This window comes from Mycteria americana, chromosome 24 (genome assembly GCF_035582795.1).
Source record: "Mycteria americana isolate JAX WOST 10 ecotype Jacksonville Zoo and Gardens chromosome 24, USCA_MyAme_1.0, whole genome shotgun sequence".
In the NCBI taxonomy this organism is placed as follows: Eukaryota; Metazoa; Chordata; class Aves; order Ciconiiformes; family Ciconiidae; genus Mycteria; species Mycteria americana.
This window is the reverse complement of record NC_134388.1, coordinates 5900181-5924824: the sequence shown is the minus strand read 5'-3', so window position 1 is coordinate 5924824 and position 24644 is coordinate 5900181. Positions and strand designations below refer to the sequence as shown.

The window sequence follows — 24644 nt, the reverse complement described above, 5'->3', positions numbered from 1 at the left end:
CCCTGCCTGCCCCTCCTGCCTGCCCCGCTGCTGCCTCGCCCAGGTAACGCAGCTTGGGCTTTTTTTTTTTTCCTTTTTTTCACCCATCCTTTGAAAGACAAATAAAAACCCAATAAAAAGCAAACCCCTCCCCCGGAGCAGCAGCATCCACCTCTGTAAAAACCAATAAATATCCTCTGAACGCCTCCAGCCCGGCGCCGAGCTCTCGGGGAGGGCGAGGGGTGCGGAGCACTCGGGGGTCACCCACGGCACGTGCCGGCCCGACCCCACGCTCTGCCCTGCCCCTGCACGCCCGGGCGATGGGCAGCCCCCACCCCGGCGGGGGGTATTTACAGGGGTGCCCCAGGGCTGGTCCTGCCCCCCCCCCAGCCCTCGGGGTGCTGCTGCGGGGCCCACGGCTCCCCCGTGCCCCCGGGACGGGACGCACAAGCCCCGCGAGCATCCTCCTGCCCCGGCGCGGCAGCCCCAGGCCCGCGCTTCCAGTTTAGATCCCAGGCTCCGTGCAGCGCCGGGCGGCTCGTGGGGACAAGGAGGCGACTCCCCCCTCCCCAAATAACTGTGCCCCCTGCCAGGGCGGCAGCGCAGCAGCCCCCAGCCGGCCCGGGGGCTGCCCGGCTCCGGCCCCTTCCTCGTGAGGACGTTCCCCGGCCGGACGGGAGGCATTATTGCTTGTAAAAAAAACGGAGAGAGAGGGGAGAGCGTATCTGCTACACAGCTCTGCCGTGAGGTAAGGATTAGGCCTCAGCTGGGTTTGGGGGTTTATTGGCAAAGTCCCTCCTCGCCGACCTCCCGGCCAAAGCTCTGCTCCCCCTCTGCGCCCCGACCCCCCCGGGCACCCCTGGCCCGGGGCCCTGCGCTGCCGCCCGGCGCCTCGCTCCCGGGAGCGAGGGGGCTCGGCCACCCCGTGCTACCGGACCCCCGCGGTGGGGGGGGGGTACGGCCAGGGGACCCCACACGCCCTCCTGGCCTTCCCATGCCGGGGCCACCCTTCCCGCGGCGCCCCGGGCACCGGGCTGGTCCCCACGCCGGCAGCAGAAGGGGATGGAGCCCCGAACCCCGGTGGGGGCCGAGCCCCCCTGCGCCGGGGTCTCTCCCCCTCGCACCGGGCCTAGACAGGGCTGTGGTCGGGGGGGGCATCGCTGGCCGCCACGGCCACCGCGCACTCGGTGCTCTCTCCCGCTTTCCTCAAGTGCCCGTAGAGCCGCTCCTCGAGGCCGCCGGCGATCTTGTCCATCAGCTCCGAGCCGGAGCCCAGCCCCAGGCACCTCCCGGGGCCGGGGCAGTCGTCGTCCCCAGGGGGCTCGGAGCCGGCCTTGGGCTCGGGGGCCGCTTCTCCGGGCTCCTCCACGATCACCTGGATCTCGGGGTCGGGCAGCGCCGGGGCAGGGGGGACCCCGTCCGCCGCCTCCGCCGCCTCCTCGTCGCCGGCACTGACGATGCGGGGCAGGGGGCTGTGGAAGCGGGCGTCCAGGGGGTAGTTGGCGCTGTCCCCGCGGCGCAGGGGCGTGCGGTGCCGCTCCAGCGCGGGGTAGCGCACGCCGGGGTCGCTGTACTGCTTGGCGTGCTGCCACTGCTTGCGGAGGTGGGTGCGGGAGCGGTGCTTCCCCCGCAGCGGCGACTCGTCGAACTGGGGGTCGTGACGCACGAAGGCGTTGAACAGGGCGTCCGTCTTCTCGTCGATGCTGTAGTCCCGCCGGGGCGGCGCGTCCCGCCCCGGGAACATCTGCCCGTACGGGGACCAGGCCAGGGGGCTGTGGGGATGGGGGGGTCCCCCACCCGCTGCACCCTGGGCCGTGCTCCCCTCCTCCTCCTCCTCCTCCTCCTCGTCTTCCTCCTCCTCCTCTGGCTCCCGGCCCTCGAAGCTCTCGAAGATGGTACCTTTCCGCCCCGCGCTGGTGAAGCAAATGCGCTTCTCGGAGGCCGTCTGGTCCTTGGGTGGCCCCTCCTCGCCCCCCCGGCTGGGCGCCTCGATGGAGGCGTAGCCGCTGTCCATCTGCAGCAGCTTGCGCGTGCCGGGCTCCGACTCTTCCGACTTGGGTCGACCCCAGAGCTTCTCCTCGGGGCCTTCGGCCTCGTCCAGGGAGGAGGAGGGGCAGGGGGGCATGCCACCGGCAGAGGAGACGCTGTCCCCACCGTCACTGCGCACCGAGTCCTGGTCGTTGCTCCGCTCGGAGGAGGCGTACAGCTCCAGCGAGGCACGCAGGCTCCAGATGTCGTGGTAGGCGCTGGGCTGCTCCGGGACGCCCGCCTCGCCGGGGCTGCCCGCGCCCCCCTCGCCCGGCTCTAGCCTGCGGGCACCACCCCGGTGTCACGGCCGAGCAGCGGGCGGGGGAGATGCCAGCCCAGCACCTGCGGGCTTCGCAGCAGCGCCGTGGTGCCACACGGTCCCCCGTGCCGTCCCCGCCACCCTGCCCACGCCTTGATCCACCCTCCCCATCACCGACTCTCCCCGGACCCCTCCCCCAAGAGCCGCCCCACCAAAGCTGCACGAAGGTGGGAGCCCCCCGTGCACGGAGCAGCGCGGGGTCCCCCGGTGCCCGGCTCGCCCGTCCCCGTCCCCTCTATCTACTGAAAAATACCTGCCGAGAGAGGGTGGGGGGCTGGCGGGGGATGGCAGGAAGGGGCCGCCCGCGGGGTGGAAGGCCACGTCGTCCGTGCGGGCGATGTACTGGATGATGTCGGTCTGGTGAGGGTCCCGGTCCTCCTGGTCCATGCTCTCACTGGCCGCCCGCTGACGCTGGAACTGCCGCCGCTTGGGGGACCCTGGGGGGGCACAGGGCAGGGCTGGGGGCACATCGCGTTCCGGCACGGTGACCCGCCCTGCCCACGCGTCTCCACCCGCCCGGCACATCCCCGCAGGACCGTGCCCCGGCTCCCACCTCTCGTGTCCAGGCTGGACGCCCGCTGGGTGCTCTCCAGCTTCCACTTCTTGATCCTGAAGTAGGGGCTGGCCCCGTCCAGGCTGGCGTGGCGGCGCAGGCGGGTGAAGAACTGCAGGACCGTGCCCTGCGCGGAGGCCGGGGAGGGCTCCCCAGGGCTGGCACCGCCCGCCCCGGCCGCCTTCCCGCTCCTGGGCACTGCTGCGAACTGGGGAGGGGGGGCCGTGAGTGCCCGCTCAGCTCCAGGCACGGCCCCCAGCCCCCCCAGCTCGGCTCCTTCGTCCCTCTCCTGCCAAGCCCGGCTGCAGCAGATGCACAAATGTCCCCCGGGGCAGGTGACGGGGACGGGGCGGGGGGGGGGGGCAAAGCCTGTTTCTAGCTGGATGCCCACCTCTCTCCCCAGAGCCCTGGCACGGAGCAGGGGGGGGCAGGCAGCCCCCCTGTGCTGGGGGATCGGGGCAGGGACAGGATCCCTGGGGCCGCGCAGGCTGCCGAGGCCGGAGAGCCCCTTCCCCTGCCCGGTCCCGGCCCCCCGCCCCAGCACTCACCGAGGGGCCCTCCCCGGAGTCGGAGGAGGCGGACGGGCTGGCCTCGACGAAGCTGGTGTCCACGGTGGAGTTGTAGGTGTCCCCGGGCAGGGCAGAGCTGGGGCACACGGCATGGCTGGGGAGCGCCGGCTGGGGCAGGGCCCCCGCGGGGGGCTGCAAGGCAGAGCGTGCTCAGGGGGCTTCGCACGAGGGCCGGGGGCCAGGAGGGGCCCCCTGCACCCCAGGACCTCCCGTCCCCGCATCCAGCAACGCCCCGAGACTCCCGCCCCGGTCCAGCGGTGCCTCCCTGGGGTGCCGCAGGACCCCCCCGTCTCCCCCAGTCCCCCCCCCCGCGGTGCTGGGGGCTCACCTGGAAGATGGCGAGGCCGGGCTTGGGCGGGGGCAGGCGGGGGGTCATGGCCAGGCTGTTCTCGCTGGACTCGCACTCGTGGATGGTGACAATCTTGAGGGCGGGCGGCGGGAGGTGCAGGTGGGTCAGGCGGGCGTTCTTCAGGTGGTGGAAGTCCCCCTCCGTCAGCGTGTACCTGCCGGGCACGCCGGGTTAGGAGGGGCGGCCCCGGCCCCCCCGGCCCCCCCAGCCCAGCCCAGCCCAGAGCTTCACCTCCTCCCCTTCTCCTGGGTCTTCTTGCCCTGGTCGAAGAGCGCGGCCTCGTTGAAGGAGACGCGGCGGGCGGTGGAGGAGCTGGAGGACAGGAACCGCTCGCTCTCCACATCCCGGTAGCTGGAGGACGACAGGCAGTCGGGGTCCTCCACTTTGATGGTGATATCTGTGGAGAAGGGGGTCAGCAACCAGGGCCCCCCCTGCCGCGGTGCGTGCCAGCTTCCCCAGCTGAGGCCTGGCAAACTTGCTGTACCCAGGGCCCCAATGCCAGCCCGGCGGTCCCCACTCCTGGCCGCCGGTCCTGCTCGCGCAGCCAGGGCACCGCGGGGATGGATGACGGAGGGCGCGGGGGGTGCGTGGCCATCCCCGCCCCAGGGCTGGGGGCTGCACCCAGAAGAGGGGAGGCCCCGAGAGCAGCTTTACCCCCCCCCGGGGAGCTGGGGGTGCTGCTGGGGCGTGCGGCTGGTGTTACTGGGGGGCGATCGCTGGCAAGTCACCGCGGCACCCCTGGCCCCGCCGTGGCACTCACCCTGGGCTGGCTGCGAGTCGTCCAGGTAGGTGGTGTTGGTTTTCTCGGGGTCATCGCTGGCTCTGCGGGGGGAGGAGGGTCAGATATGTCCCATACTGGCACCCCCGGCCCCCTTCACGGTGCCACACACCCCGGGGACAGCGGCATCGCCTGTCCGGCAGCCCGTTCCCCACCTGGAGTGCCGGCGGTTGGCCTCGCAGCACCGGCGGCAGATGATCAGGATGCTGGAGAGCAGGACCAGGGTGCCGCCGATGAAGATGGAGAGCAGGGCGAGGAGCAGCACGTAGCCATCCTGGGGGGACACCTCGCCGGGCACCGCCTGCGCGGGGCGGCAGGGGCTGAGCCGCCGGGGTGGGGGACGCGGGCCCAGCCCCAAACCCTGCCTCGCCGGGGTGCTGGGGCAGCCCCCTCCCGCGCCGAGGCTGACGCCGAGCGCTGCTCCCCGGAGACGCTCGCGCTCCCCCGCCGCCCCCGGGCCTGCTGCCGGCTCCGGGGACCTGCCTTCACCAAGGCAACCGCAGCCGGGGCGCGGAGCCGCCGGCGGCCCCCGCACCGAGCGGGAGCGGGGATGGGACCCCAGCCCTGCCCCAGCGCGGGGGTCGGTGCTCGCACCCCCAGGCCGGCAGCCCCGGCTGCGGGAGAGGGGCTGATCCGGCAGCACCCAGGACCCCTTGGAGCCCAGCGCCCAGAGCACCTCGGGGGGGCTGCAGAGCATCTCGGGGGGCTGCGCAGGGCACAGAGAGGTGCCACCCACCCCCAGGACCGGCAGAGCAGGGCGGGTGACAGCGGGGCTGCGTGGCCGCTGCTGTCCCCGCCCGGGCGCAGACCCCAGCCCCACGGCAGCCACGCGGACCCCACGCCCCCAGGCGCTGCCCCCCGCCGGGACGCGCGTCCCCACCCTCCCCCGGGACCCCGGGGACGGCAGCGGGGGCAGGGGCGGGCGAGCGGCCCCGCTCACCGTGGTGCTCTCCGTCGCGTTGTCCCAGGGTGTCGGGTCATCGCTCATGGTCCGTCCCGGCCCGAGCGCGTCCTGGGGCGGGGGGAGACAGCGGGAGGCGCCGGGCCGGGGCGGCGGGGCCGGGCCGGGGGCGGCGGCGGCGGCGGCGGCGGTTCCTGCCCGGCCCCGGGCCCTGCCCGGCCCCGCGGTGCGGAGCTGCCGGGAGGGACCGGGAGGGAGGGACCGGGATGGAGAGATGGAGGGAGGGTGTGGTCAGGAGGGAGGATGGAGGGATGGAGGGAGGATGGAGGGACGGAGGATGGAGGATGGAGGGAGGGGCGGAGGGTGTGGTCAGGAGGGAGGGAGGGAAGGTGGCTCCGGAGGGAGGATGCGGGGATGGAGGGATGGAGAGATGGAGGGATGGAGGGATGCGGGGATGGAGGGATGCGGGGACGCAGGTGGGGCCCGGGATGGGGAGAAGGAGGCAGGACCGCTGCCCCTCCCCGGGGACCCCCCTCGCCCCCCACCGGGCACAGCCCCTGGGGTGGGACGGGCGCTGCTGCCACCCTGCGCCCAGCCCCGGGGCCGCCCGGGCTCGCGTGGGGCACAGACCCCGTCCCGGCGCCCGTGGAGCCCCACGCCGGCAGCCGGGAGAGGTGAGCTCCCCACGCCGGGCTGGGAGCCAGAGCTCCCGAGTGGTGGCCGGTGCTGGTGGCCAGAGCTGGTCTGGGGGGGCCTGACCCTGCCCTGGGGTCCCCCCCGGGGTGGCTCGCGGGGAAGGAGGTGACATCGCGCTGCCCCAGCATTGCCGTCCCCAGGGAGCCACGGGGCCAAAACGCGGCCCCCGGCACCCAGGCACCGCAGCCGAGGGGAGGGGGCTGCCGGGGGTCCGGGCTGCCGGGCCCCTGCCCGTGGGAGCTCGGGGGGAGCAGCGTTTGGGGCACCTGGGCAGGAAAGGGCGGCAGCCGGCCGCCCCACACCTTGTGCCAAGGGAGCTGGCGTGGGTGTCACTGGAGCACGATGGGTGACACTTCTGAGTCAGCCAGACAGCGGCTCCGTCACCGGACTGTCCCCACGCGGGAGGGGACGGGGCTGCCTCTGGGCCCACGGGTGATGGAGAAGGGCCGAGCTCCTGAGGAGCAAGAGCCACTGGGGCCAGGGGACAGACGGCCGGACAGACGGACGCCTCCACACCCCTGCCGTGGCATAAACCCCGCGGCCTTTGGACCGAGACCTCCTCGTGCTCCCATGCCGCCCAGCACGGCCCCGGGGGGGCTCTCCCTGGGGCTGCCGAGCTCCGGCTCCTGCTGCGGATCCGTGTGTCCCCGTCCGTGTGTCCCCGGCTGCTGAGCTAGGGTGGGCGATGCTGGTGTCGGGGGGAGCCCCAGGGTGGCGGGCAGGGGTGGGCGTTGCGCTGGCTGGGGCGCTCGGAAACCGCTCAGAATCAGGTCAGTGAAAAATGTGAATGGAGCCGGGTGGGAAAAGCCTGGCTTGTCCCCGGCTTGCGGGGACAGCGCGGGCGGTGACGGTGGCACGGCCAGCGGTGAGAGCCACGACGGCTGCGCCGCACAGGGCTGGGGACAGCCCTGCCACGGTTCGGGGTACAAACCCCTCGGGGGGGATATCGGGGTGCTGGGGACCACCCAGGGCGGAGACCCCCCGCCTGCACCGGCCTTCGGGCATCTCTGAGCTGCTGGGGCGAGCGGGGCAGCGTGGGGTGACACGACCCCCCCCCCCCCGAGACCCCCAGGGGCAGGAGAAGGGGGGGGTCCCTCCTCCGGCCCCCAGCTGTGCCGGGGGTACGGGAGGACCCCAGGCCTGGCACGGGGGAGTGGGCGAGGGGCTGCGGCTCCGAGCGGGATGGGCACCCCACGGGTGGGGTCCCGGCGGGGCAGCCCCTGGCCCGAGGCGGGGGGCGCGGGGGGCCGGGGTGAGCGGGAAGAATGTCCCTCCTGTTCCCCATCATGGAGGAATCCCGTCTCCATGGCGACCCGGCGGGAACAGGACGGCCATTGTCTGGAGGAGGGGGCCGGTCCCCGCGGTCCCCGGGCTGTCCCCGCGGCTGCGGGCACGGGGTCCCGCTCCCGCCCGCTGCCGGTGCCCAGGGCGGGGGGCTCGGGGCCGGGGGACCCCGGTGCTGCCGCGCTCCTACACGTGCGCGCCCGTGGGAGCGGGAGGGCCGGGGCGGGTCTGCGCCCCACGCGTGCGTGTGTCCGGCTGGGCCGGGGGGTGGAGGGACCCGCTCTGCTCCCCCCGGCTGCAACGGCCCCCCCGGCCCCAGCCCGGTGACGGGGGCTGCAGGCAGGGATGCAGGCAGGGCTGCGGGGCGGGGATGCGGGCAGGGATGCAGGCAGGGCTGCGGGGGCAGGGATGCAGGCAGGGATGCAGGCAGGGATGCAGGCAGGGATGCAGGAGCCCCCGGGACCTCCACGCGCAGTGGGGCGTGATGGGCTCCCCTCGGCCGGGTCGGCTGCGGCTGTCGCGATAGGGGCTGTCGCGAGGCTGCGGGGCCAGACACTCACCTACAACTGGGACCGGGGCTCCATCGCCGCCGCTGCGCTCGGTGCGGCGGGGCGGCCCCGGGATTTATGAATGAACCGGAGCCGCCCCCGCGCGGCGCGGGCGTCACGTGGGGCCAGGGGCTGCCCCGAGCCCTGCCCGCCCCGGCCCTGCCCGCCCCCGAGCCAGCGCAGCCCCCGGCCCCCCCGGCCCCTCTGCTCCCGGCCCCGCAGCCCCGGGAGCGGTCGCAGGTCGGGCCCCCCCGCGGCGGGACGGGCAGGGCGCGGGGCGGGACGGGCCCCCCGCGCCGCCGGGGCTGCGGGGCGCGGCCGGAGCCGGGGGGGCTGCCCCTCCCTCGGGGCCCATCGCCCCGCAGCAGCGCCCGGGGCGGAGCGGGGGGCCGGGCCGGGCCGGACCGGGGCTCTGCGGGGCCGCGTCCCCCTGCCCCGCCGCCCCGACCAGCGGGACAAACAGCGGGCGGGGCGCTGGAACTACAACTCCCATGCTCCCTCGCGGTCCCGCCCTGTGGCGTCACTTCCGGCTGGCGGCCACGCGCCCCACGGGCCGTGTAGTCGCGCGGCGCGGGGCAGGCTGGGAGCTGTAGTCCCGCCGCCGTCCCGGCCTGCCCCGCGCCGCCCGCTCGCCCTTGCCGTCGCCCCGGGCCCGCCGCCGCCGCCGCCGCCATGTTCCGCGCCCGCCGCCTCCTCCTGCGCCTCGCCGCCCGCCCGGCGCTGCCGCCGCCCCGCGCCCGCGGCTATGCCGACCCCGCCGCCGGGCCGGTCCCCATGGCCTTCACCTTCGCCTCGCCCACGCAGGTAGGCCGCGGGCCCGGCCCGGGCCCCCTCGGTCGCCGCCGCTTCGGCTGCGGGCGCTGCGGGCCCCGGGGCGAGGCCGGCGCTGCCGCCCCCGCAGGGTTGTCTGTGCCCGGGGCTGGGACGGAGCCGGGCGCCGGGGCGGGGAGCGGCGGGGCTGGAGACGGCTCCCGGGGCCGGGAAGGAGCGGGCGGGCTCGATCGGGAGCCGGGCTGGTGGTGGCGGGGCTGCGCGGCGATCCCTGCGGCTCCTGCCGTGCCGGCACCGGCTCCGCCGCGCCTGCCCTTGGCCCCGGCCCCGGCCTCGGCCCGCCGCTGCCGAGCCCCCCTCCCCGGCCAGCTGCCCCCTTCTCCCGCCGCCCTCCCCGGCCCGCCCCCGCTGCAGCGCTGCCGGGGCCCGCCGGGGGACGGTCTTGCTCTTCCAGCCCCGGCCCTTCTGCCCGAGCCGCCGCGGCTGCTCGGGCCCGGCCCTGCTGCCGGCGCTGCCGCCCCGGGCGGTTTCCCGGGTGCGGGGCACGGCCTCTGTCTGCCCCGAGGTGCCCAGGGCCGCGGCGGAGCCGGGGTTGCCGCTCTCCGGGGCAAGGCGCTGGCAGGGCGCTCGGGACAGGGCCGCGGTGTTGCAAGGGAGGATTTGCGCCGCATCGGCAGAGCTGTGCGGGACGCTCGCGCGGAGGCTGCGGCATCGCTGACTCCCATCGGAGCGGCGACGGTTGGCGTCAAGGCCTCCCCACGCTCGTCTCGGGCTGCTCCCGGCTGCGCCCTTCGCCTCTCGCCCACTCCCGACTTCGTGTCTCCGCGTGCCGCCTCCCTGCCACCGCCACCACCACGCCTTTCGGGAGGCTCGGAGCGCTTTCCCACTCCGTTTGCCAGGACCCGTCCTCCAGAGCCCGGCCCCCCTCCCGCCCTGTGAAGGTTCAGGCTGTCCTGGTCACACCTTGCTGTATGCTAAACCCCGCGGCCTGCCAGCCGCCGGGAGCAGGACTGCTCCCTCGGGCCCTCGGGGTGGGAGCAGGCTGCCCACCGCATCCCTCGGCCCTCCAGAGTCCCTCCACCTCTCTCCTTTCCCTCCACCTCTCTCCTTTCCCTCCATTCCTGCTGACGGACTGTTTCCATCTCCCCATCCAGGTGTTTTACAACGGTGCCAACGTGAAGCAGGTGGACGTGCCCACGCTGACCGGCTCCTTCGGTATCCTGGCCTCTCACGTCCCCACCCTGCAGGTCCTCAAACCGGGAGTCGTGACGGTTTATGCTGAGGATGGCACGGCCACCAAGTACTTCGGTAAGTAAAGCAGGCGGAGCCGGGGAGGGAGGAAAGCGTGCGTGGGGGGATGTTCTCAGGGCTTTCGCAAGGGAGACTCTGCCAATCAGGGTGTGCCCTGGTGCACTTCCAGGGATTTCTGCTTTCCCAGCCTCCCAGCGGCTGCTGGAGGCTGCCCTGCGGGGCCGGGGATCTGCCCTGGAAGATGGGGCTCTGTGTGAGGCCGTGGTCTGGGGTCAGGTGTTCTTGGTTCTGTTCAGACTCTCTGGGAGCATCCCCTGCTTTAGCTTCCCTTTTGGTAGGAAACGAGTCCCTGCGGGACTTGGGAAATGTTACGGCAGGGCGTCGAGGTTTGGTTTTGGCACAGGGGATCGCGGAGGGTCCAGGGATCAGCTCGCCAGCGCCGTCCTGTGTGCGGACCCCAAACGAGGCCCATCTGGCAGCCCTGCCTGCGCTGCCTGACTCGGCCCCCGCTGTTGTGCCTTCGCAGTGAGCAGCGGCTCTGTCACCGTCCACGCAGACTCCACCGTGCAGGTGCTGGCGGAGGAGGCGGTGACGATGGACATGCTGGATCTGGCTGTGAGTACCCTGGCCCCCGTGGGCCGGGCTGCACCCTGCCTCCCTCGGGCAGGCCCTGGCAGCCGGGCTCCCTCGTGGAGGAGGATTTGCTCCCTGCTTCTCTCACGTGGGGTGGCCGTCTCGGGAGCTTCCTGTGGCTGCGGAAAGCATGCCCAGACCAGGGGCTGTGCCTTCACCCCGAGCTTCCCCATCGCCCGCTGATAGGGATCAAAGGCTCAGAGCTCCTCCTCGGCCAACGCAGGAGGAGCCTCGGCCAACGCAGGAGGAAGCCACGCAGTCGTTAACCCTTCTCCAGGCCACTTCCCTCCCCTCGAACAGATGCTGATCTTGCCCCTTCCCACCCTCCTCAGTCTCGGGAACAGCTTTTCCCTAGCAGGGCCTGTTGATAAGGCGTCCGCTGCCAGCGCAGCCGCGTAAGCGGGTCTGTGGGGCCAGCGACTGCAGTGAAGGGAGGGGTGGGAGAGGAGCGACTCGAGGGCTGTAGGACAAGTCGCCTGTCCTGCGGTGGTCTCTCGATGAATCATTCCTTGTGCTCTCACGTTCAGACTGCAAAATCAAACCTGGAGAAGGCTGTTTCAGAGATGGCTGCAGCATCTGATGAAGCAGCTAAAGCAGAAGCTCAGATTAAAGTAGAAGCTAATGAAGCCCTTGTAAAAGCCCTGGAGTAATTAAGGTAAATGTCACCTATATCCTGGCTGAGATTTCCAGACCTGCTCTGGAGACGAGTCCCTGCTCCGTGCTGCCCGTGGGGAGCTTCCTCCCACAGCAGCCAGGCCTGCTGGGCTTCCCGGGGGTGGACGGGGGCTTGTGTCCGGGTTTCAGGGAGCGGTGACACGAGACCTGTCCCTTTCCGTGGTCGGGTGTCAGCTCTGGGGGACTCACGGGGGGCCCCTGCCCGGAGCGGATCCGGAGCCGCTAGATGGCAGCAGGGCCCGGTGCTGTGCCGCGCCACGCCGTGCCGTGCCACGCCACGCCGCCGCAGGGTGCCACGGGGACGGGCCGGGAGCCTGCAGTCACTTGTGGGGCCTCGCTGCTGCCTCCAGGTCCCTGCTGGGACAGCCCACGCCAGCGGGCAGCGCGGGAGCAGGCTGGATGCCTGGGGCCCCGCAGGGAGAGCGATGTGCGGCCTCTGCTCTGCGTACGCTCCCTTCCACTGAAAACAAACAGCTGCTGTCCCGGGGGAGGCAAGGCCGGGCTGCTTACCGCGTGGCCCCTTTTCCCTCTGCCCTCCTAAGGCTGTGCCTCATCCCTCTTCTTCCCACGTGCTGGCAGTTGGGAGACTCGCTCTGCGGCAGCGTGTGCTGTGCCTGGCAGGTGAGTCACCGAAAGCCTCTCCGATGGCCTCTCCCCGGAGCAGGTACAGCAGGGCAGTGGCTCCCCCGCTATCTCCCTGATCTCTGGTCCCTGTGCTCTTTGGCCCGTGAGGTCAGGTCTGAGAGAGCCGGTGGCTCTTGTTTACTCGCAGCAGTTTAACAGCCCGAGCCAGGGCCGAGCCCTCGATCAGAATCCACCGCTTTGCCGAGCCCACCCCGCGTTAAAACCGACTCCGCTTCTGTGTGTTGCAGGAATCCCACTGTCGATGTAGAGAAACCCCAGACTGTCCTACTTGTCCTGGCTTCCCCGATTGTACAGATGGTGCGGGACAAATGGAGGCGGAGAAAATGGATCAATTAAAAGGAAATGTAATCCCGTCTCGTAGCATGTCACCTTCTTCTGAGGCAGCAAATTGCAGCTTGTGCTGCGCCGGTGGCTGGGTGCCCGGGGCAGGCTCCTGCCCCCACGCTGGGGTCTGCCGGGGTGCAGTCGCTCAGGGAAGGTGTACCTCCAGCACGGCCCTGGGGTTCGGCTGGGGATTCCCCGGGGAGATTCACCCACGGAAGGCTTATCGGGCAGATTTTATAACCTCCTCCCTGTGCTGTCAGCCACCTCCACCTCCAATAATCCACCTGGACAGCAAGATTACGGCGGTGCGGGAGGAGGCATCCACAGGGCAGCGCAGGTCTGTACCAGAGGCTTCTTGTCCTGACTCCCCCGCCCCATCCAACGCTGGCTTTTGCTCGGCCCCCCGGCTGCGTTGCTGCAGGAATTCACGTCGGCTGGGCTGTTTCTTCACGGTGCTTCTTGCAGCTGGACAGCAGCTGCCCAGGCTTTGACCCGTTCCCCTGCTGCTGCGTTTCCACCGCGCGTGTGGCACGCAGAGCAGGGGAAATCTCCCCCTGCTCCTCGGAGACGGGCTTGGTGCGGAGAGGGAAGCAGATGCCGTACGTGGTGGGAGTCTTTCCTGAATCCGTGCGTGGTGGGGGTGGCTGATGATGTTGCTCTGCTGAAGTCGCCGCTTGCCTGGGGGCTTGCTAGCCAGCAGCCCCGTCTGAGGAGGCTGCCCTGGGGTCCTCGCAGCCGGGAGGAAGCGGGAGGTGCTCGAGCGTCTGCAGCGAGCTCGCCCGTCCCCACGCACCTCGAGAAACGGCAGCGCCACTGGGAAGGAGTGGGTTCGAGCGAGGGGCCGGTTCTGCCTGTGCCAGACGCCTGAGGATGCGTGTCTTGCCAACGGCACCATCTGCTGCCAGGCTCCTCGCTCGGTGCCGTCCTCCCCACGCCTCCCCGGAGGGATTTCGGGTTCCTTCTGCTGCGCGAGCCCCCCCAGCGCGGGCTCACCAGCCGGGGGAGGCCGAGGCAGCCGCTGGCCCCTGGGAACGCAGGACTGCAGTCCCTCTGCCTTGCTCTAATCCCCTTTTCCCTGCACTCTTCCAGCCTGGGAACGCGAGTTGGCTTGCCTGTGTGTGTGGGCAGCTGCTCCGGCAAAGGTCAGCGGGCAGCAGGTTCGGCCTCCTGCCTGCCCTCCCCACGGGCCGTGAGCTCGGCTCCCCGCGGCTCCGCAGTCGGAGCGGGGCACGGCTATTTTCGGCGCTGCCACCCAGGATGTAATCTTGGCTGCCTCCTCTTCTTCTCACCACCACCTCCTCCCCCTCCTCTTGCTCGCTCTGTCTTTCTCTCCCCCCCTCCACAAGTGATCAAAAATAGTACCTGTGGTGTTAAATTTCTCACTCTGTAGCTTATTAAAAGCCTCTGAGTGCCTGACGCTGAGCCTATTTGAAGCTCAGCCGACTTCCCGGTTTCTGAGCTGCTCCAGTGCCTTTTTCTTCCCTTCCCCTCTCTTTCCTTTTTTTTTTTTTTTTTTTCCCTAAAGGTCATACGTTGCGCTGTGCATAAGCAAAGCCTCAAAGTCAGAGCGAGTGCTAATTAAAACATCTCGGGAATAACTGGGGACGGACGGCTTCGCTCCCTCTTCCGCTCCCTCTCACTCTCCTCTGTCCCTGGTTTCTATTTGCGGCGTGCGTGTGCCTCTCTCGACACACGCAGCCGCTCTCTTTCTGACGGAAGGTGGCTGGGGTTTTTTTGTTGTTTTTTTTTTTTCATCTAATGGAAGAGCGTTGGCGAGGCCGGGAAGCTGGGGAAACGGCCAGCTGCTATTTTTAGGATGGGAAAAAAGTGTCTCCGTCAGCGTCCTCTCACCAGCTCTTCCCACTGCCTCCCGCCAGCTCCGGGGGGACCGGGGGCCAGCAGGGATCCGGCCCTGCCCCCTCGCAGGGTGCCCTTGGCCGGGCTCTCCGCGGCGTGATGCCTGCTGGGGCTTGTCTGCATTTGGGGGGAGCGGTGAGGGCACCTCCGGCTCGCCCCGTGTCCAGGGTGGCCGAGAGACCCTGGGGCCGCCCGTGCCCCGGCCGTGCCGCGGGAGGCAGCTCTGCCCCTGGGCAGGGGCTGTCCTGCCCTCCGGGGTGTGGGGAAAGGGGGTTTTTTACCCAAACCCTGCGCCGGCAGCCCCCCTGCCGCTGCCAGGCGGGACCAGAGCAGCGCCGGGCAGGGACTGCCTGCGCCCCGGCCGATGGCACCGCGGCCCCGCTCGCCCTGCCCTGCAGTTTGGGGGTGCGGGGCAAGGTGTTCCCAGGCTCTCCCTGCTCCCCCTCGCAGCCCGGCCCGGTCCCCGCAGGGTCCCGGCGCTGCGGCCTCGGCTCTGAGCCCCTCACCTGCCTCCGTCCTTTCCCATCACTGCCAATTATCTGGTTCTGTCAAGAGCAGCGTTCTCCTCCTCCCCCGGATCGCCGCGCTGAGCTCTCGGCTCCCGCTGCCCACGCCGGGAGCCGCGATCAGTCACGTCCCGCTGGATGCCACCAAAACGGTCTCTGACTCTGCGTGGCGCGGGAGACGTGCGGCTACGGCTGAACCGGAGGCGAAGCCCTTGCCCGCTCCCGGCTCGGCATCGGTGCTGCGGGGACGGACGCGGGGGGGAGGTGGGGGTCAAGCCCCGGCGTGGGCCGTGCCGGTACCGCTGATGTGATTCAGCGGGTGAATCCTCTCTCCTCTCCTCCCCAATCCGGCCTGGCCTGGGGAGGTGGGGGGCTGTCCCGGCTGGCGGTGGCACCGGCACGGTGCGTGGCTGTCCCTGGAGCGCTGGCACGTGCCCCTGGGGACCGTCACCTCCGACCGCAGCTGGGGCGAGAGGTCTTTCCCCGCTGCTTTTTGGGGGGGTGGGTGCCGGGGCAGCACCTCGCCCCTGTGCTTCGGTCCCCGCCCTGGGCCGGGGGACGCGGGCCGTGGCAGCCGCGAGCGTCGGCGCAGCGTGGCGGGGTTATTACGGGCAGCCTGGGATGCGTTTGTCTCCAGCTTTGGAGCGCGGCGGGGCGGGGTGGGCGTGAGAGGGAAACGTTAACGCGCAGGAGGGAAGGGCTGCCTGGAAAATGGCGTGAGCGGGGCGGGGGGCCGGCGAGTCGCCCTCCTCCTTCCTTTCCACCGAGGGCTTTCGCCCATGACTTGCATCTTCTGCTGCCAGATGGAGGGTGGGGAGCTGGGCCGGGAGCGCTTGGAAAGTGAAGCATCGCCGTTTCTGCCAGCGGCACCGGCCGCGTCTCTTCTCTTGGGGGATGATTTCCGAGAGGGGCCGGGCTCTGCCGGGCTGAATCTCCTGGCGCCGGCGTCCCCTCCCCGTGCTTGGCCACATGGCATTTCCACTGTCCCACCCAGATCCCGAATGCAGGGGAAAGGTTCGAGCTCTCGTCTCTCCGCAGGAAAAAGAAACCCAAACCCCGCCGCAGCCCCAGGATTCCCCCGGCTGCACTGACTCAGCTGGCAGAGCCGCCCCTTTCCCTGCCCGAGCCCGCGGTGCTCGGCCTCTCGCAGCCGCCCCGCTTCTGCCCCGCGTCCTCGGTGCCCGCGTTGTGACATCGGGGCCGGGGCTGCCCCCCGCCCCTTGTCCCTGCCGGGGGCACCGGCCGCCCGGGGGGCTGTGGAGGTGGAAGGCGGCCCCGCTCCCGGCCCCCCGGGGAAGGGGGCCGAGTGGGGGGCTTGGGGAGCCTCGGCGCCGGGCAGCACCCTGCCCGTCCCTGCCAAGGCTTTGCGGCACCCGGGCGCAGATCTGGCTCTGGCCGGGACCCCTCCCCGGCCCCCGCGGCCGTGGGCTGCTGCCTGCGGCGCCGGTCCTGGCGTGGGAAGGTCAGCAGAGGCTCCGCGCGCTGCCGGCACCAGCCCGGCCGTGTCCTTGGGCCACGTTGCCCTTGGGTGGCTCGAAGGCCGTATCCTCGCAACTTCCTTCTCCTGGGGGGAGCGCTGCTGTAATGATTAACCCGCGCTGCGTTAATTGTTCCGTCCTGCAACCTTTTTCCTCTCGGTTTCCAGCGCTGGAAAATGCTCCTCTTCCGCCGACCTCCCACGCACGTGGTCCCGTCCCCGTGGTGGGAGCGTGGCAGGGCTCAGGGAAAATCCCCGCGGGCAGGGCAGGCAGGAGCAGGGGACCTTGGCTCGGGGCGCGGCGGCAGGCAGGATCTGGCCCCGGCCCATTTCTGGGGTGATTTGCCGGCAGATGGCGGTGGAGCCATGGGGAGACGTCGCCCCACCGGCCTCCCCGGCCTCACCCCCCAAAATGCGGGCGCGGGAGCGAGTGCCGATGGGTGTCGCAGAGGGCGGGTGTTGTAGCCAGCACGACGGCGCTTGTCATGCAGCTCCCGGGCCAACAGCCTCTGAGCGCTGTGCTGGCGAGCGCGGCAAACCCTTGGCCTGGGGCAGGTTCTCTCTTGGGGAAATTGAGGCACGGATGGGGAAACTGAGGCACGGATGGGGAAAGCCACTTGCAGGCTGGGGAGAGCAGGGACGGGACGTGGGAATCCCAGACCCCGCTGCTGCGCTGTGCTGCTCGGGGATACCACCCCTGGGGGCGTGTCTCCCCCCCCCCCGGGAAGCCCCCCGGGGAGCTGCTGGGGTCAGGCGAGGGGCAGTGGGGGCGGCGCGTTGCCCCGGGGTCCCAGGTGCCTTGGCAGGGGCTCGGCGGCCGCAGCCCTCGCCCGGGGCAGCCTTGGCGGCCGGTCGCGCTTGGCTTCGCTGGAGCCGGCCCAAAGCCGCCGGGCGCGTGGAGGAGGGCGCGCGGCCCCGCGCCGGGGGTCCGAGCGAAGCCCCCTCCCACCGCCCCCCCGGCCGGGGCCGCGACCTGCGCGGGGCAGGGGGAGGCTGGGGAGGAAGCGGCCGCCAGCTGGGCTCGACGCTGGCTACAAAGGCGGCCCAGAGAGCCCAAGTGGAATGAGGTGGCACCCAGCCAGGTTCCCACGGCGGCCCCGGTGCAGAAAATACACCCGGAGCTGGTGGCGGTTGCCACAGCGATGGGCTGGGTGCCACGCCGCAGGGGTGCACAGCCCCGGACCCAGGTGTGCCGGCACGGGACCCCGGCGTGGGGCGGTGGGAGCACCGTGGGGCGGCGGAGCTGGGCGCTGGCGGGGACCAAAGGCTCCTGCCCTGGTTCCCGCTGCCCCCGCCTGCCTTTGATGTGCCGGGACTTCGCCCTTGGTAAAGCTGGGAGGTTCCCAAGGAGTTCCCGGCTGGAGCCTGGCATCCAGCGCCCCGGCGTCTCAGCACGAGCCCCCGCGAGCCCCGGGGCTCCGTCCGCCGCTCGGTTCCCCTCGCCTCGCTGCAGCTCGGAGCCCCCGCGGGCTCCCCAGTTCCTGGCGGGGCCGGCCGGGAGGAAGCGGCTGCAGCTGGCCCCGGTGGTGGGGCGCTTCCTGGCGGGGCTGGCGCCGGGCTGGGGCTCGGGGTGGGAAGGGGAAGCCGGGGGGGGGCTGGGGCCGGCTGCCCTCGGGGATGCCCCGGCGTGCGGCGGGGAGGAGGGGACGGTAGCGCTTTCATCCCCGCTCCCTCAAAGGCCGCCTGTGTGCTGAATGGCCGCCCCTCCGCCGGGTATAAATAGCAGGGATTGAGGCCTGGCGTGACACTGGAGTCACTTCTGCCACCGCCACCTTGGGTGCCCCCCCCCCGCCGCCCCGCGGGACCTCAATGGGGTCATTGTGTGCCGCAGCCCCGTGGGGCACGGCCCGAGCAGCTGCTGAGCCCGACCCCGTCTGCTTCCCCCCCGTGTGCCGGGGCCACCGCGGGGCTCGGGGTGCCCCCGCAGGGTCCCGCGCAGGGAGGGGGCACACGTGCCCACCGCTCGCCCTCCTCCCCCCCCCCGGCAGGCGAGGGCCACGCAACGGGGTAGGCGATGGCTTCCTGCCATCCCCGTCCCCACCCGGCCAGGCCGGCTCCTGTCCCCGTCCCCACCTGGCCATGCCAGCCGGCTCTGCCCCCCGCCATCCCCTCCCTGCCCGGGCAGCGCCGGCAGCTGCTGTGGGGCGTAATGATGGGGTGTGCCTGCCTGCCCCGGGGTGGAGAGCGGCGCGGGAGGCTGCTGCCACCCAGCAAGACGGGGCCGGCCGGGCGCGGAGCTTCCCTGCCTGCAGCCGGCACGGCCACACCTGTGTGGGCAGAGCGGACCCCGCTCCCACCCCAGCGCCCGGCCCAACCAGCTCCTTCGCGTCCCGGCTGCCCGCGGACGGGCCGCTGCAGGCAGGGCCCCCCGGGCCAGGCAGGTGCAGGGTGCTGGGGAGCGCCCGGTGCGGCGGGGGGACGCGGAGGGCCGGGAGGAGCCGGAGCTGCCTCCGTCCCCGCTGCGCCGTTGGGCCACGGCCATTGCGGTTCCCCCGGCGCGCACCGAGGTGCCCGGGAGAGCTGGGGGCTGGAGGGGCCGTGACCCCGCTCGCTCCCAGCCGGGGGGGGGTTCTGGGTGCGCCAGGACCCGCCTGCCCGCGCCGCTGCGGGACGTCCCTGTCGCTGCTCACCCCTCGTCGCTTCCCCGCATTGTGTCCCCCGTCCGGCCCCACATCCTGTCTTGCGGATGGGCCCCGACCCCGGCCGGCTGCAGCCCCCGCACCTCGTGGCCCAGCTGGGGCACCCCAAGGGCGCGGGCTCCTGGCCGGGCGTGGGAAAAGCCAGCATCTCCCGCAGCGAGCGGGGCGGGCAGGGCGGGCAGGGGCCCCTCCGACGGGGCCGGGTGTGGGCGCAGAGCGCGCACAAGCGCACGTTGCACCGTCAGTGGGGCGGGGAGTCGTGCACCCCACATCCCCCCATCTGCTCCAGCCGCGGTCGGCCACTCCCCGGGGCTGCTTTGCCCCCCGTCCCAGCTTGGGGAGCGAGGACCGGCTGTGCCGCAGCAGCCCTGCTCCCGGTCCCGTGGGACACAGGAGCACAGGCGTCCCGCACCGGGGGGGACGGGGGCTGCTCCACGGTGCGGGGGTCCTGGCTGGGCCGGGAGGGGCCGTGACCCAGTCGAGCTGCGACGCCGCAGCCCCCGGCAGGCTGCGGGTACCCGCTCCTTACGGCTGCGGGAGGAGCGGCACGAGGCCGGACGGCTCAGCCAAGGGCGTCCCGTGAGCAAAGAGTCAGATAAGCAGAGCCGGGCGGTGACGGCCATCGCGCGGGGCCCCGGCCGGGAGCTTTCTGACTTCGTCTCGGATTCGGCAAATGGCTGTGGCTGGAGGAAAAGGGAAGGGACTGGGCCGGGGGCTTAACTGGCAGCGTTTTCCTTTGGAAACGCATCTCCTGTACAACGTGAGCTGATGCTTTTCGCTTTGAAGGCTGCCAGGAGCACCTGAGAAGGGCAGGCAGCGCTGGGGCCGCTGTGAAGCGGGTTTCTCTTTTGCTTTTGTTTGGCTCTTGTTCGGCCAGGCATCCACCCCGCGCCGAGCGCAGGCGGGCTCCCGAGTCTCTCGGTTTCCATCGAAGCAGCGGCGACGTCGCTGCGCTTTTGGTTCATCGGCGATGAGGGGCTCAGCGGGGCGGGGGCCGGCGGGGGCCGGCAGGGGCTGTGCCGCCCGGGGAGGGCGGCGGGAGGCAGGCGCTGCGGAGGTTACACAAGAGCCCCGCTCTGCTGATGCTCCCAAAACCACAGATGATCTAATCTCCTGCAGCCTAACCTATCGCTGCCATATCACATTTCCCCTCAAAAACCCAATCCTGCAGAGAGCACCCGACGCTGTCCCGGCCCTGCCGGCAGCACCCTCGCAGAAGCACCGATGGGCGGCTGCCCGGTCACGCCAGCAGCCCCCGGGGAGCCGGCACTGCAGGCACCGGGAGAGCGGGACCTGCCTCCCCCTGCCAGGAGGGCTCCTTCAGCCCGGGCAGCTCCGGGGCTGCCGCAGCCGGTCTCGGCCAAGCTCAGCCGCCGGCAGAGCCCTCGCTCCTCCCTGACCCCAGCCCCGCGCGGTGCCGAACCCCGGCCTGGGAGCTGCTCCGTGCCGGCTGCCCTGAGACGCCGGCCTCGTCTGGAGGCCTATCGCAGCCTCGGTGTAAATCTGGCTACGGCAACCCCTCCCCAGGGCCGAGTTCTGAGCGCTAAGAGGAGACAGAAGAGAGAGGCAGAAGGAGAGCCCCAGCGTGGCGCTTCCTTCCCCGTTCCCGTCCCCGGTGGCTCGAGCTCTGCCACCACGTGTGCCTCTTTCATCACCGCGGCTAACGCAATCGGGGAGCTCCAGTTCCTGCCCGCCAGCCCCCCCCAGCCCGGCAGGCAGCGGACCCCCGCGGTCTGCGCCTGCCTGGAGGGAGCTGCCCACCCGGCAGCATCCTGGGATGCTTTCGGCATCATCCGGGCGAGGGGGCGGAGAAGCACCCGGCTTCGGCTCCGGGCTCTCCGGGCAGCGGGGTCCGGCAGGGCTCGGGTACAGCCCCCGCAGCCCCGCCGTTGGCCGGGACGGCGCCTGCCTTTGCCGGCACACGGGGTGCCGGGGCGTGCTCCAGCCCGCGCGCTGCCACGCCGCCAGCCGCCCGGCACACAGGGGCCTCGCGGCGGATGCGAGCAGGCGTGTTTCGGGGCAGGGCTGCCTCCACGCCAGGCCAGCACCGGCCCGGCGTGGCCGAGGTCTCCGTTGGGAGCTGAAGGCGCTATGGGGAGACAAAGGTTTAATGAGGGGTTGTTCGGCTCTCTCTGATCCTTCTGTCCATTATCTAATCAGAGCAGGGCATTTAAAAGGCCACAGTGCAGGATGAGTCACTTCCCTGCTCGGTGCCTCAGTTTCCCCACAGGTAGCACGCCGGGGATGAGCTGAGCCCGTCTCCCCGCAGCGTCTCGGCGCTGGGGAATGCGGCGCAGTGGGTCCGGCCCAGGGCTGGATTCCTCCGTCTGCTCTTCGCTCCGCGCTGACTCACCCCGACCCTGGGCACGGCACCTCCCTCCACCCCCCCCGCTGGGGAAGGGGCGCAGGGCAGCCCCGCTCCCGCCGGCATCCCTGGGCAGCCGGGAGGGTCCGGCAGGAGGGAGGGCGAGAGCCAGCCCTGCCCAGGGGTGCTGGGACAGCCCGATGCCAAGTGCCCAGCGGCACGGGGCACGGGTCAGGGGCATCCACACCTCCACGCGTGGCAGCTTCCCCTCCGCCCAGCGTGGCAGCGCCGGTGCCGGTGGCACGCGGGGTCCGGCTCTCCTCCCCGCCAGGATTTCCTGCCGCCGTTCCCAGAATAGTCCGTGGCCCCGCATCCGTGGGGGAGCGGGTGACCCCGCGCAGCCATCAGCCAGGAACCAGCCCTGCCTCCCCAAGCAGCGCCGGGAGCCGGGGTCAGGCACGGGGCGAGGCAGCGGCACCGGTGTCCCTCGGCCAGGGCCACGTGGCAGGGCTCGTGGCGGTGCCCCCTGCCCCGGCCAGACCCCGCCGGTGCAGGGAGGGCCGGCCGGGCGGCTCCATCACCGTAAACAGGAACTGTGGCTGGGGGGAGAGCGCAGCCCGGCCGGGAAGTGAGGGGGTGCGTGCGCCCATGACGGGATGTGTGCGAACGGCGCGAGCCAGCGTCCGGCCTGGCCAGGAGGGAGCGTGGGTGGGGGTGCAGCACCCACCTGGGCAAACGTGGATGCGTGTGAGCGTGCGCACACGCACGGGAGCGTGTGTGGCGGTTGCTGGGTGCAGAGCGAGCACGCGTGCGTGTGCAGGGGTGTGCACGTGCCCGTTTGGGACGGTGCCGCTGGAGGGGTTGCACACGCGTGTGCGGGGACGAGGCCGGGAGGAAGCGCCTCCTCCCGTCCCCAGCCCGCCCTGGGTCGGGGTTTCCTGCGGCACAACCCACCCGTGGCACTCCTTTTCCTCCTCCCCGGCTTCGGCTGCTTCGGTGGGTGCCAGCCCTCGGCAGAGAGGCGGGGACGGCGCTGGGCAGCGGGGCCGTGTGCGAGCGTGCCCACGCGCCCGTGTCTGCACCGTCCCACGCCCCACGCCGTGCCAGAGGCAGCCAAACCCACGGTGCTGCGGGGCTGCCGGCCGCCCCACCGGACCCTAGCCGCTGGGGCAGCAGCCCCGAGCCCCCCAAGGCGGCGATGGGGAGGTGGGGCGGAGGGGTGCCCGCCGCCCCGCTGGCACCGTGCCCCCCGCCCGGAGGAGGTTCCCGCATTCCTGACGCAGCTCCAAGTGGAGCAGTGGGCAGGCGCGGGGCGGGGATGCCGCCGCGCTGAGTGTGCGCCCATGTGTCAGCGCGTGGGGTGGCCCGGCGGGACGTGGCACCCCACGCCCCCCCCCCTCACTGGCCACCCGACGCCGGGCCCCGAGGGCCCCGTGCCGGCGTTGTCCCCGGCCCTCGGCAGACGCTCGGGCTCTCCAGGATCCGTCCTACACGGCCCCGGCTCTGCCTCCGCCCTTTGCGCAGGCAGGATTTGGCAGATGCCCCGTGGGCGGCGGGGTCAGGCCCCCACGGGTGGGCTCGCTGCCTGTCGGTGCCCCCCATCAGCCAGCCGCGTCCCGTGGGACCCCCGGGTGGGCGCGCCAAGCTCTCCCCGGCCCCGGGGCAGGGTTGAGGGGTGGGTGCTGAGGATGCTGCGCCCCAACTGAACGCCCCAAAGCGGGGCAGCCGGACTACACCCCCCACGCCGCATCGCGGGACGCACCGGCCCCACCCCCTCCAGGGTGGCCACGGTGCATTATGGGGGGGTAGTCCCGGGGGTGGCCAGGCCGCGGGGCCACCCGGGGCAGGGTTGTGATGGGGTCCCGGGGTCTGCGACGGCGGCACCGCTGCCTCCGCTCGGCTCCCATGGAGACCCTGCCCACGGCGGCAACGCTCCCCTTCCCCGGGCGATGCCGATACACGGGCCCGGCCGGGGCGAGGCGAGGGCAGGGGCAGCTTCGGGGTGAGGGGGGAGCCGTGGCCGCGCAGCCGAGGGGATCAGCTCCGGGATGGCGGCAGAGGCACGGTGCGGTGCGGGCAGCGCTGGCTGGCTTGCGGCCGGGGCAACCTCGGCTCCGCTCTCGCCCAGGCTGGACCACAAACCGCCCCAGCCAGCCCCCGCGGCGGGAGCTGAGGGATGGGATGGGATGGGATGGGATGGGATGGGATGGGATGGGATGGGATGGGATGGGATGGGGGGATTGTACTTTCCCCCTGATTTATGAGCCTGGCTCACCCCAGGAACAAGGTTCCGCGTGTGCCCAAGGAGGCTACTGAAATCCCAGGTCCTTGCCCTCCCCAGGGCTGGCAACTCGCTTAAGCTTTATAATAATAATAATAATAATAATAATAATAATAATAATAATAATAATAATAATAATAATGATAATAACAACAATAATAACAACAACAACAACAACAAGCTGAGTTGTCATCTGACTCCTGGAGCCGGTGATTTAAAGCAAACCAAGAAATGTCGCGGCGTCTGAGAAACGACTGCGCAGTGCCGAGCTGAGACCGGGGCTGGGTCCAGCCCGAGGCCGAGCCCGGCTGGGAAAGGGCTTTCCGTGGGAGGGACGGGTGCAGGGTGTCAGGGCTCCGGTTCCTCTTGGCCGCGACGGGTGGGGGACCGTGTCCCGGGTGCCCCTTCCTACCCTGGCAGGGGCTGGACGCCCGCGTTTCCAGGGGTCCCTGGGAGCAGGAGCCGGGTCCTGCCCCGCTGGGGGGGTCTCAGCCCCCGGCCCGTGCCCAGGGGAGGGTCCTGTCCGTGGGCACGAGCCGGCAGCGTGCGCCCACGGTGCTGACGCAACCGCCGGGACCTCTCCTGACCCGTGATTTCTGCGATTGCCACACCGCCTCCGGCACTCGGCGTGGGGCCGGTGCTGGGCTCCTCCGTGGGCTGGGGGTGCCGGACGGGGCTCGGGGGGGACAGGGGCTGTGGTGACAGAAGGGCAGCGGCAGAGCTGGTGCACGGGGCAGGACTGGACGTGGCCGGTGCTGGGGTCCAGGGTTCCCCCCGCCTGTCCCAGCGCGGCTCTGGGCTCTGGGCTCTGGGCTCTGGGCTCTGGGCTCTGGGCAGGGAGCGAGGCAGGGGAGATGCCCCCAGCCCCGTCGGCACGCTGACCCAGGGACGTCGAGCAGGGCTGGGGCCAGCTGGCTGCCCGTGCCCGGCCTCCGGCACAGCTGGGCCAACCTGCCCGTGTGCCGCGCCGGCCGGCGAGGGGAGAGAGTCAAATCTCCGCTCCCGCCCGGCCGGGGGGGTGCTGGCCACGGGCCGGCAGCGTCAGGGGCTGGCAGGGAGGCAGCGGAGCCGAGGACAGGGAGCCGCTCGCCCCGCGTCAGCGGGGACGGAGACCTCAGCGTCCCGAAGGGGACTGTGAGCTCAGGGAGCCGAGAATAGCCCTGGCCTCACCGTGGGCAGCGGGGCCGCGGCCCGGCACAGCCAAGTATGGCCCCACACCTGAGCCCGTGGTGCTGCTATATCCAGAGGGATTCGCCATCCTTCCCGGGGCCGGGGC

General features: G+C 71.7%; 2 protein-coding genes across 5 annotated transcripts; one reads left to right on the top strand and one right to left on the bottom strand.

Annotated features, from left to right (window-relative positions):
• Window positions 1-292: 292 nt before the first annotated feature.
• CBARP (CACN subunit beta associated regulatory protein) lies at window positions 293-8620 on the bottom strand. 4 transcript variants are annotated; one of them, XM_075524445.1, is made up of 10 exons: window positions 8017-8620; window positions 5516-5710; window positions 4731-4895; window positions 4558-4619; window positions 4029-4194; window positions 3777-3951; window positions 3428-3580; window positions 2880-3087; window positions 2580-2763; window positions 293-2288 (listed from the first exon to the last, which is right to left on the bottom strand). In XM_075524445.1, exons 2-10 carry the CDS (start codon window positions 5554-5556, stop codon window positions 1109-1111), a joined length of 2334 nt encoding a protein of 777 aa, XP_075380560.1. In that variant the 5' UTR covers window positions 5557-5710; window positions 8017-8620; the 3' UTR covers window positions 293-1108. The 4 variants fall into 4 exon arrangements, with proteins under 4 accessions (XP_075380560.1, XP_075380563.1, XP_075380559.1 ...); XM_075524448.1 differs by having other exon boundaries at window positions 4731-4876; XM_075524444.1 differs by having other exon boundaries at window positions 5516-5587.
• ATP5F1D (ATP synthase F1 subunit delta) lies at window positions 6515-12332 on the top strand. Its single transcript, XM_075524067.1, has 7 exons — window positions 6515-6811; window positions 7983-8057; window positions 8566-8808; window positions 9930-10083; window positions 10553-10641; window positions 11187-11314; window positions 12207-12332. The coding sequence occupies exons 1-6, from the start codon at window positions 6515-6517 to the stop codon at window positions 11307-11309; spliced, it is 981 nt and encodes a 326-aa protein (XP_075380182.1). The 3' UTR covers window positions 11310-11314; window positions 12207-12332.
• Window positions 12333-24644: the final 12312 nt, after the last annotated feature.